The sequence below is a fragment of the Bombina bombina genome, chromosome 10 (assembly GCF_027579735.1).
Source record: "Bombina bombina isolate aBomBom1 chromosome 10, aBomBom1.pri, whole genome shotgun sequence".
Taxonomy (NCBI): domain Eukaryota; kingdom Metazoa; phylum Chordata; class Amphibia; order Anura; family Bombinatoridae; genus Bombina; species Bombina bombina.
In genome coordinates, this window is record NC_069508.1 from 208,475,614 (window position 1) to 208,487,905 (window position 12,292).

Sequence of the window (12,292 nt, forward strand, 5' to 3'; positions counted from 1 at the left end):
ATACAGAGATGCTCATCAAACCTCTTGTGAGTACTAGGAAAACGCTGGGTGTAAATGTTATCATCTGGCAGCTGCAGGGCAGTTTGCTTACATTTTCTTCAAAAATATTTTGTTTACAGTAAACGCTGGTCATGGGCAAACAATGGTTCCATTTTTAATGCTTGTTCAAGAAAATGATATACGGCCCTTGAAATACAGACGTCCATTCATGCAGTGATGCTCTTTATAAAGTTGTTTTAAGAAGATGTTGTACATATAAAGTAAATAAATTTTACGCTTAGCCATGTGATGATAATGTGACATTCCAGCTCTATTAAGCCACAGAATGGTCATGGGTTTCAATTGCTGGGCAGAACTAATTAAAAGTAATCATGGAAAACCACATCCAAAAATCATTGCACGGAGGCAGAATACCATGTTTTTGTCTTATATTTTCCCACTGTTTATACAAATGTGTTATTTTTTCACTTCAATACCGCTTTTGCAATACACAGTTTAGGAATCTCAGACTTTTTCATTTTTTAAGGTTTCAATGCACAGAGACTGATTAAACATAACATGATAGATAGATATATGTAATGCTAGCTAGATATCTAGTAGACATTAATTTTATAATAAATACAAAAAATTTCCCTTTTTTTGTATCTGTCAGAAATACAATAAATAAGCAATCAGTTTAAAGAGTCAACGAATGAGCAAATGCATATGACCAAAAAAATGTGAATTCACTCATGCAGTTAAAATCATTACTCTAAAAAGCATGAAAGGCAAGTAGACATGAATGACTTCAGATTGACTAATAATTGCACACCTTGTCAGCCTCTAAGTATGTCAATTTCACTTTTGCTGTTGCCCAATCCTTAAACCCATTAACAAAAATAATAATAAAAACCCCCAGCAATTTTTGTGCTCCTACTAACTTGCAGCAGTAGCACTAGCAAGTACTTTAACTTTTATTATGTATAAGCTAGGAAATAGCGGGTTAACAGATTTTTGTTAATACATTCTGAAAAATCTCATGAGTAAATATCTTCCTAAACAAATGTTGAACGTGTGTTATATATATATTTATATAGACACAAACACACAACTAAACATGTTTGCAAATTAAATTGTGACCATGAAGTGTTAAACTGTGTAGCTGAAATAGGCCTTTTTTTAAACATCTTTCATTGCCCAAGAGAGCCACAACTATAAATTCTGAATTGCTTCTAGAAAACGTAGCAAGCGGAAATAAATATTGAATTTTGTGTTAAAGTGCTGGAATCAACAGAAGTTCCAGTTATTTCCAAATTCCCTTTCCATAAGTTTTGTGAAACAAGGCTGCTACTGCTGACTGTGGGCTCTGACTCTGAATACTATCTTATGCGACTTTCCCTGGCAAGGTTAGACCTCTCAAGGGTCGTGATATATGCTATGCACTTGTCTCTTGAGCAGAATATAACTCCATCTAAACTGCTATTAAATCATGGATCTTTAACTGTTCCTGACACTAGAACCCATGAAAAGTGCTCAACAAGTGCAGAGATTACCCAGAGAATCAGGTGCATCACAAAACATATGGGGACTCCCCCGCAGGAGGTAAAATAGATCTTTACAAAACGCTAATCCACCCACAACACCTTAAAGGAAGAACACGAGACTGAAATAGCTGTTTATAGACACAAAGACGCACAAACTAATTCATTGCTGACGCCATTTGCTAAAGAGGTTTTGATTTACTGCATTATTTGGTTAAACTAAGGGAATTCTTGTTTGCATTGAACTCGTCATTTTATGTCATTGGAGATTTTAGCACATCTCAATATCTCAATTTAGAAATATCTGTTTCGTTACTTATCTTTTGCACTTACCTTTTATAACATTTTATTTCAATATCTCCATTGTCTTTGCTTCGTACACTAAAAGAAGAAAAACAAAAACAGATTACTGATATTTTTTATGCAACAGAAATTAATCTGCACAAAAAAAAACGTTTTTGCTGTTGCCAATTAGGGATAAGTAGAATGATCTCCTGAACCTGTCAAGCAATCACTGTGCAGCATGTTGCAAAGCAGTGGGAAAACAACAAATTACGGGAAAGCAAGTGATTTACAATATTTATTTATTATACATAATTACACATTTTGTCAGAATTAAATGTTAGTTTAAAAGGAGCATAAAACGGCACAAAGCAAATATCCTTTGTTAGAGCAATATATCATTACACTATAGTATTGCCTGCACATAACTATGCAAAGTCGCTTCCAGAACAACAATGCACTACTACTGGGAGCTAGATAAACACATCTGGTGAGCGAATGGCAAGAACTGTATGCATATAGTCACCATTCACCATCTAGCTCTGCTCTTCACCCTACCTATCTATGCTTTTCAACAATGGATACCAAGAAAACTAAAGGGAAAGTAAGGTCAAATATAAAATTCAGATAGAGTATTACATTTTAAACAACTTTACAATTTACTTCTATTATCTCTTGGTATCCTTTGTTGAAAAACATAATTTATGTAAGAACTTACCTGATAAATTCATTTCTTTCATATTAGCAAGAGTCCATGAGCTAGTGACGTATGGGATATACATTCCTACCAGGAGGGGCAAAGTTTCCCAAACCTCAAAATGCCTATAAATACACCCCTCACCACACCCACAATTCAGTTTAACGAATAGCCAAGAAGTGGGGTGATAAAAAAGTGCGAAAGCATATAAAATAAGGAATTGGAATAATTGTGCTTTATACAAAAATCATAACCACCCCAAAAAAAGGGCGGGCCTCATGGACTCTTGCTAATATGAAAGAAATGAATTTATCAGGTAAGTTCTTACATAAATTATGTTTTCTTTCATGTAATTAGCAAGAGTCCATGAGCTAGTGACGTATGGGATAATGACTACCCAAGATGTGGATCTTTCCACGCAAGAGTCACTAGAGAGGGAGGGATAAAATAAAGACAGCCAATTCCTGCTGAAAATAATCCACACCCAAAATAAAGTTTAATGAAAAACATAAGCAGAAGATTCAAACTGAAACCGCTGCCTGAAGTACTTTTCTACCAAAAACTGCTTCAGAAGAAGAAAATACATCAAAATGGTAGAATTTAGTAAAAATATGCAAAGAGGACCAAGTTGCTGCTTTGCAAATCTGATCAATCGAAGCTTCATTCCTAAATGCCCAGGAAGTAGAAACTGACCTAGTAGAATGAGCTGTAATCCTTTGAGGCGGAGTTTTACCCGACTCAACATAGGCAAGATGAATTAAAGATTTCAACCAAGATGCCAAAGAAATGGCAGAAGCTTTCTGGCCTTTTCTAGAACCAGAAAAGATAACAAATAAACTAGAAGTTTTTCGGAAAGACTTAGTAGCTTCAACATAATATTTCAAAGCTCTAACAACATCCAAAGAATGCAATGATTTCTCCTTAGAATTCTTAGGATTAGGACATAATGAAGGAACCACAATTTCTCTACTAATGTTGTTAGAATTCACAACTTTAGGTAAAAATTCAAAAGAAGTTCGCAACACTGCCTTATCCTGATGAAAAATCAGAAAAGGAGACTCACAAGAAAGAGCAGATAATTCAGAAACTCTTCTGGCAGAAGAGATTGCCAAAAGGAACAAAACTTTCCAAGAAAGTAATTTAATGTCCAATGAATGCATAGGTTCATACGGAGGAGCTTGAAGAGCCCCCAGAACCAAATTCAAACTCCAAGGAGGAGAAATTGACTTAATGACATGTTTTATACGAACCAAAGCTTGTACAAAACAATGAATATCAGGAAGATTAGCAATCTTTCTGTGAAAAAGAACAGAAAGAGCAGAGATTTGTCCTTTCAAAGAACTTGCGGATAAACCTTTATCTAAACCATCCTGAAGAAACTAAAATTCTCGGAATTCTAAAAGAATGCCAAGAAAAATGATGAGAAAGACACCAAGAAATATAAGTCTTCCAGACTCTATAATATATCTCTCTGGATACAGATTTACGAACCTGTAACATAGTATTAATCACAGAGTCAGAGAAACCTCTTTGACCAAGAATCAAACGTTCAATCTCCATACCTTTAAATTTAAGGATTTGAGATCCTGATGGAAAAAAGGACCTTGCGACAGGTCTGGTCGTAGCGGAAGAGTCCACGGATGGCAAGAGGCCATCCGGACAAGATCCGCATACCAAAACCTGTGAGGCCATGCCGGAGCTACCAGCAGAACAAACGAGCATTCCTTCAGAATCTTGGAGATTACTCTTGGAAGAAGAACTAGAGGCGGAAAGATATAAGCAGGATGATACTTCCAAGGAAGTGATAATGCATCCACTGCTTCCGCCTGAAGATCCCGGGATCTGGACAGATACCTGGGAAGTTTCTTGTTTAGATGAGACGCCATCAGATCTATTTCTGGAAGCTCCCACATTTGAACAATCTGAAGAAATACCTCTGGGTGAAGAGACCATTCGCCCGGATGCAACGTTTGGCGACTGAGATAATCCGCTTCCCAATTGTCTATACCTGGGATATGAACCGCAGAGATTAGACAGGAGCTGGATTCCGCCCAAACCAGAATTCGAGATACTTCTTTCATAGCCAGAGGACTGTGAGTCCCTCCTTGATGATTGATGTATGCCACCGTAGTGACATTGTCTGTCTGAAAACAAATGAACGATTCTCTCTTCAGAAGAGGCCAAGACTGAAGAGCTCTGAAAATTGCAAGGAGTTCCAAAATATTGATCGGTAATCTCACCTCCTGAGATTCCCAAACTCCTTGTGCCGTCAGAGATCCCCACACAGCTCCCCAACCTGTGAGACTTGCATCTGTTGAAATTACAGTCCAGGTCGGAAGCACAAAAGAAGCCCCCTGAATTAAACGATGGTGATCTGTCCACCACGTTAGAGAGTGTCGTACAATCGGTTTTTAAGATATTAATTGAGATATCTTTGTGTAATCCTTGCACCATTGATTCAGCATACAGAGCTGAAGAGGTCGCATGTGAAAACGAGCAAAGGGGATCGCGTCCGATGCAGCAGTCATAAGACCTAGAATTTCCATGCATAAGGCTACCGAAGGGAATGATTGTGACTGAAGGTTTCGACAAGCTGAAATCAATTTTAGACGTCTCTTGTCGGTTAAAGACAGAGTCATGGACACTGAATCTATCTGGAAACCCAGAAAGGTTACCCTTGTCTGAGGAATCAATGAACTTTTTTGGTGAATTGATCCTCCAACCATGATCTTGAAGAAACAACACAAGTCGATTCGTATGAGATTCTGCTAAATGTAAAGACTGAGCAAGTACCAAGATATCGTCCAAATAAGGAAATACCACAATACCCTGTTCTCTGATTACAGACAGAAGGGCACCGAGAACCTTTGTAAAAATTCTTGGAGCTGTAGCTAGGCCAAACGGCAGAGCCACAAACTGGTAATGCTTGTCCAGAAAAGAGAATCTCAGGAACTGATAATGATCTGGATGAATCGGAATATGCAGATATGCATCCTGTAAATCTATTGTGGACATAAAATGCCCTTGCTGAACAAAAGGCAAGATAGTCCTTACAGTTACCATTTTGAACGTTGGTATCCTTACATAACGATTCAATATTTTTAGGTCCAGAACTGGTCTGAAGGAATTCTCCTTCTTTGGTACAATGAAGAGATTTGAATAAAACCCCATCCCCTGTTCCAGAACTGGAACTGGCATAATTACTCCAGCCAACTCTAGATCTGAAACACAATTCAGAAATGCTTGAGCTTTCACTGGACTTACTGGGACACGGGAAAGAAAAAATCTCTTTGCAGGAGGTCTCATCTTGAAACCAATTCTGTACCCTTCTGAAACAATGTTCTGAATCCAAAGATTGTGAACAGAATTGATCCAAATTTCCTTGAAAAAACGTAACCTGCCCCCTACCAGCTGAGCTGGAATGAGGGCCGCACCTTCATGTGGACTTAGAAGCAGGCTTTGCCTTTCTAGAAGGCTTGGATTTATTCCAGACTGGAGATGGTTTCCAAACTGAAACTGCTCCTGAGGATGAAGGATCAGGCTTTTGTTCTTTGTTGAAACGAAAGGAACGAAAACGATTATTAGCCCTGTTTTTACCCTTAGATATTTTATCCTGTGGTAAAAAAGTTCCTTTCCCACCAGTAACAGTTGAGATAATAGAATCCAACTGAGAACCAAATAATTTGTTACCCTGGAAAGAAATGGAAAGTAGAGTTGATTTAGAAGCCATATCAGCATTCCAAGTTTTAAGCCATAAAGCTCTTCTAGCTAAAATAGCTAGAGACATAAACCTGACATCAACTCTGATAATATCAAAAATGGCATCACAGATAAAATTATTAGCATGCTGAAGAAGAAGAATAATATTATGAGAAGCATGATCTGTTACTTGTTGCGCTAAAGTCTCCAACCAAAAAGTTGAAGCTGCAGCAACATCAGCCAAAGATATAGCAGGTCTAAGAAGATTACCTGAATACAGATAAGCTTTTCTTAGAAAGGATTCAATTTTCCTATCTAAAGGATCTTTAAACGAAGTACCATCTGACGTAGGAATAGTAGTACGTTTAGCAAGGGTAGAAATAGCCCCATCGACTTTAGGGATTTTGTCCCAAAATTCTAATCTGTCAGACGGCACAGGATATAATTGCTTAAAACGTTTAGAAGGAGTAAATGAATTACCCAATTTATCCCATTCTCTGGAAATTACTTCAGAAATAGCATTAGGAACAGGAAAAACTTCTGGAATAACCACAGGAGATTTAAATACCTTATCTAAACGTTTAGAATTAGTATCAAGAGGACCAGAATCCTCTATTTCTAAAGCAATTAGTACTTCTTTAAGTAAAGAACGAATAAATTCCATTTTAAATAAATATGAAGATTTATCAGCATCAATCTCTGAGACAGAATCCTCTGAACCAGAAGAGTCATCAGAATCAGAATGATGATGTTCATTTAAAAATTCATCTGAAGAGAGAGAAGTTTTAAAAGATTTTTTATGTTTACTAGAAGGAGAAATAACAGACATAGCCTTCTTGATGGATTCAGAAACAAAATCTCTTATGTTATCAGGAACATTCTGCACCTTAGATGTTGAAGGAACTGCAACAGGCAATGGTACATTACTAAAGGAAATATTATCTGCTTTAACAAGTTTGTCATGACAATTAATACAAACAACAGCCGGAGGAATAGCTACCAAAAGTTTACAGCAGATACACTTAGCTTTGGTAGTTCCAGCACTAGACAGCGATTTTCCTGAAGTATCTTCTGACTCAGATGCAACGTGAGACATCTTGCAATATGTAAGAGAAAAAACAACATATAAAGCAAAATTGATCAAATTCCTTAAATGACAGTTTCAGGAATGGGAAAAAATGCCAATAAACAAGCTTCTAGTAACCAGAAGCAAAGAAAAAATGAGACTGAAATAATGTGGAGACAAAAGCGACGCCCATATTTTTTGGCGCCAAATAATACGCCCACATTATTTGGCGCCTAAATGCTTTTTGGCGCCAAAAATGACGCCACATCCGGAACGCCGACATTTTTGGCGCAAAAGGACGTCAAAAAATGACGCAACTTCCGGCGACACATATGACGCCGGAAACAGAAAAGATTTTTTGCGCCAAAAAAGTCTGCGCCAAGAATGACGCAATAAAATGAAGCATTTTCAGCCCCCGCGAGCCTAACAGCCCACAGGGAAAAAAAGTCAAATTTTTAAGGTAAGAAAAAATGATTGATTTAAATGCATTATCCCAAATATGAAACTGACTGTCTGAAAATAAGGAATGTTGAACATTCTGAGTCAAGGCAAATAAATGTTTGAATACATATATTTAGAACTTTATAAATAAAGTGCCCAACCATAGCTTAGAGTGTCACAGAAAATAAGATTTACTTACCCCAGGACACTCATCTACATGTTTGTAGAAAGCCAAACCAGTACTGAAACGAGAATCAGCAGAGGTAATGGTATATATAAGAGTATATCGTCGATCTGAAAAGGGAGGTAAGAGATGAATCTCTACGACCGATAACAGAGAACCTATGAAATAGACCCCGTAGAAGGAGATCACTGCATTCAAATAGGCAATACTCTCCTCACATCCCTCTGACATTCACTGCACGCTGAGAGGAAAACCGGGCTCCAACTTGCTGCGGAGCGCATATCAACGTAGAATCTAGCACAAACTTACTTCACCACCTCCATAGGAGGCAAAGTTTGTAAAACTGAATTGTGGGTGTGGTGAGGGGTGTATTTATAGGCATTTTGAGGTTTGGGAAACTTTGCCCCTCCTGGTAGGAATGTATATCCCATACGTCACTAGCTCATGGACTCTTGCTAATTACATGAAAGAAAGCATACCTAGGTATTCTTATGAGCATCAATGCACTACTAAAAGTTATTTGCCGATTGGTGACTACACATATATGCCTTTTGTCATTGGCTCACCAGATGTGTTCAGCTAGCTCCCAGAAGTGCACTGCTGCTCCTTCAACAAAAGGATACCAAGAGAATCAAGCACATTTGATAATAGAAGTAGTTTTTAAATTGTATGTCCCTTTAATTATTCTGGTTGACTTATGCAGCAGAATCGTTAACATAAATAAAAAGAACCAGCTCTGTAACCTCACTGGTTATCATATTTTTATACAAGATTCTGTTTTACGACATATAATGATTTCCTTAACCCTTACTTTACAAGCTCTAGCAAAGACATAGGGCTAGATCACAAGTGGAGCGCTAATTTATCACGTGACCGCCATTACAAGTTGCTGGTTATTGCGGCAGCGAGTTTGCGGCAGCGAGTTTGCGGTAGCAATTAAGCATCATCATCAAGATCAGATCGCTGGTAAATTTTCTAAATGTCTCCCAAATGCCCCCAAAATCAAGGGTTATATATTGTTTAATAAAGTAACTGCAATAAGCTGTTTTTGGGGGCTAAAGTCGGCGGCTGTGGGTGCTAGGGGAAAAAAAAAACAGCACAAAAAGTGCCTTTATATTTCGGATTATCGGAACTATATGTTCCCAGTAAATATATGTACATGCTTACATACATATATATTTACAATTTGCTGCCATCTCTGCGCGACTTACCCCCTTCGCTGCACTAGGTTCTCATGCCGTATCTGACGATATGAGAACGAGGCTCCCATTGGAGCCTATGGAAGCCCGCTTTCGTGAGCGCAATGCTTAACTTGTAATATTATATTGAAACATTAGTATAGGTCAGTGAAATGCCGTATACAAACTGTACGATAAACTGTAACCCGTGGTTACTGAACAACACTGAAGTAAGAAACACAACGGATCAACTAAAACACTGGAAACATCTTATTAAAGGGACATTATACTATAAAATTGTTTTTCCCTTAAAGTGTTTCCAATTACTTTTTTTACCAACTGCAGAGTATAAAATGTATGAGATATTTGCTTTTTTAAGGCTTATTTGTGTATATGAATTAGCTGATTTTGTGTTTTGAAGCCACAACCTAATAAAATGGGTTGAGCTTATAGGTATAATCAGATCTCATTACTTTATCACATTGTGTACATATACATGTGTTTGTATCTTATATCTGTAGGTATAATCAGATCTCATTACTGTATCACATTATGTACATATACATGTGTCTTTATCTTATATCTGTAGGTATAATCAGATCTCATTACTGTATCACATTGTGTACATATACATGTGTCTTTATCTTATATCTGTAGGTATAATCAGATCTCATTACTGTATCACACTGTGTACATATACATGTGTCTGTATCTTATATCTGTAGGTATAATCAGATCTCATTACTGTATCACACTGTGTACATATACATGTGTCTGTATCTTATATCTGTAGGTATAATCAGATCTCATTACTGTATCACATTGTGTACATATACATGTGTCTTTATCTTATATCTGTAGGTATAATCAGATCTCATTACTGTATCATACTGTGTACATATACATGTGTCTTTATCTTATATCTGTAGGTATAATCAGATCTCATTACTGTATCACACTGTGTGCATATACATGTGTTTATCTTGTATCTGTAGGTATAATCAGATCTCATTACTGTATCACATTGTGTACATATACATGTGTCTGTATCTTATATATGTAGGTATAATCAGATCTCATTACTGTATCACATTGTGTACATATACATGTGTCTGTATCTTATATCTGTAGGTATAATCAGATCTCATTACTGTATCACACTGTGTGCATATACCTGCTTCTTTATCTTATATCTGTAGGTATAATCAGATCTCATTACTTTATCACATTGTGTACATATACATGTGTATGTATCTTATATCTGTAGGTATAATCAGATCTCATTACTGTATCACATTGTGTACATATACATGTGTCTGTATCTTATATCTGTAGGTATAATCAGATCTCATTACTGTATCACACTGTGTACATATACATGTGTCTTTATCTTATATCTGTAGGTATAATCAGATCTCATTACTGTATCACACTGTGTACATATACATGTGTCTGTATCTTATATCTGTAGGTATAATCAGATCTCATTACTGTATCACATTGTGTACATATACATGTGTCTGTATCTTATATCTGTAGGTATAATCAGATCTCAGTACTGTATCACATTGTGTACATATACATGTGTCTTTATCTTATATCTGTAGGTATAATCAGATCTCATAACTTTATCACATTGTGTACATATACATAGAAACATAGATATTGATGGCAGATAAGAGCCATAGGCCCAGCAAGTCTGCCCCGACCTTACCTAACAGTATAAACATATCTAGTACGTAGGATAGCCTTATGCTTGTCCCATGCATTTTTAAAGTCCCCCACAGTGTTTAGCTTGAGCTCATGACCCCTTGTTCTTGAATTTTCCATTTTATGTAAAATACCCACAGCCTCAGTTTTACTAAACCCTTTAATGTACTTGAAAGTTGCTATCATATCACCTCTTTCCCTTCTCTCCTCTAAGCTATACATATTTAGGTTATTGAGCCTATCCTGGTAAGTTTTATTTTTTAGACCATGTATCATTTTGGTAGCCCTCCTTTGCACAGATTCAAGTTTTTTAATATCCTTCTGAAGATATGGCCTCCAGAACTGCACACAATACTCAAGATGAGGCCTAACTAATGATCTATAAAGTGGCATAAGAACCTTACTATTTCTGCTACAAATTGTTGTATATCACTTCTCATTTTGTCTACCCCCCTGGAACATCCACTCTGTTACAAATTTTTGTACTTTCCCCTGTAGCCCTTTGCTGATATCGCAGATAGATATGTTAAACAAAACAGGCCCCAGAACTGACCCCTGAGGAACACCACTAGTAACAGCCCCCTCTGCTGAATGAACTCCATTTACTAAGACACTTTGTTTTCTGTCCTTAAGCCAGCATTCCACCCAGTTCACAATTTTTTAATCTAGACCAAGGAGATACAGTTTGTGAATTAGTTTATTGTGTGGGACGGTGTCAAATGCTTTGCTGAAATCTAGATATGCTACATCAACTGCTCCACCCTTGTCTAATACTTTTGTTACATAATCAAAGAAGTCAATTAGATTAGTCTGACATGATCTCCCTGAAGTAAAACCATGCTGATTTTGGTCCTCTAAATTGTTTGTCTTTATGTAAGTCATAATTCTTTCTTTTAAGAGACTTTCCATTAATTTCCCTACTACTGAAGTTAAACTAACTGGCCTGTAGTTGCCAGATTCTTCTCTACTGCCCTTTTTATGAAGAGGTATTACATTTGCTATTCTCCAATCATCTGGGACAGCTCCTGTTAATAGTGACTGATTAAACAGATCAGTTAATGGGACAGTTAGCACTGATCAAAGTTCTTTTAAAACCCTTGGAGGAATATGATCAGGACTCACTGCCTTTTTAACATTTATTTTTGATAATGCTAACAAAACCTCATCCTCTGTAAAAAGATTACTGTTAAGCTTGTTTCTATTTTTCGTAGCATCCCTTTAATGTAGGCATTCTATCTTCACAATCTTTTGTGAAAACAGAACAGAAGTAATCATTGAGAAAGTCTGCAATTTGCTTATTTCCTTCTATTATTCTACCATCAACTGATTTCAATTTTACTATTCCTACCTTATTTTTTCTTCTTTCACTGATATATCTAAAGAATGTTTTGTCCCCATGTTTTACTGACTGTGCTATCTTCTCTTCTGCATGAGCTTTAACCTTCCTAATTAACTGCTTAGTCTTTTTATGTTGGAGTCTCCATATTTTCATATCATCATCTGCTTGTGTGTGTC

General features: G+C 36.8%; 1 protein-coding gene across 1 annotated transcript in view; it reads right to left on the minus strand.

The window, feature by feature from the left end:
• Positions 1–12,292, minus strand: part of ITGB3BP (integrin subunit beta 3 binding protein) — a gene marked incomplete in the record, with an annotated part of 308,200 nt that overhangs the window by 79,735 nt on the left and 216,173 nt on the right. Inside the window, 1 exon segment of the mRNA XM_053693670.1 lies at positions 1,854–1,901. Coding sequence (XP_053549645.1) covers positions 1,867–1,901 — 35 coding nt within the window.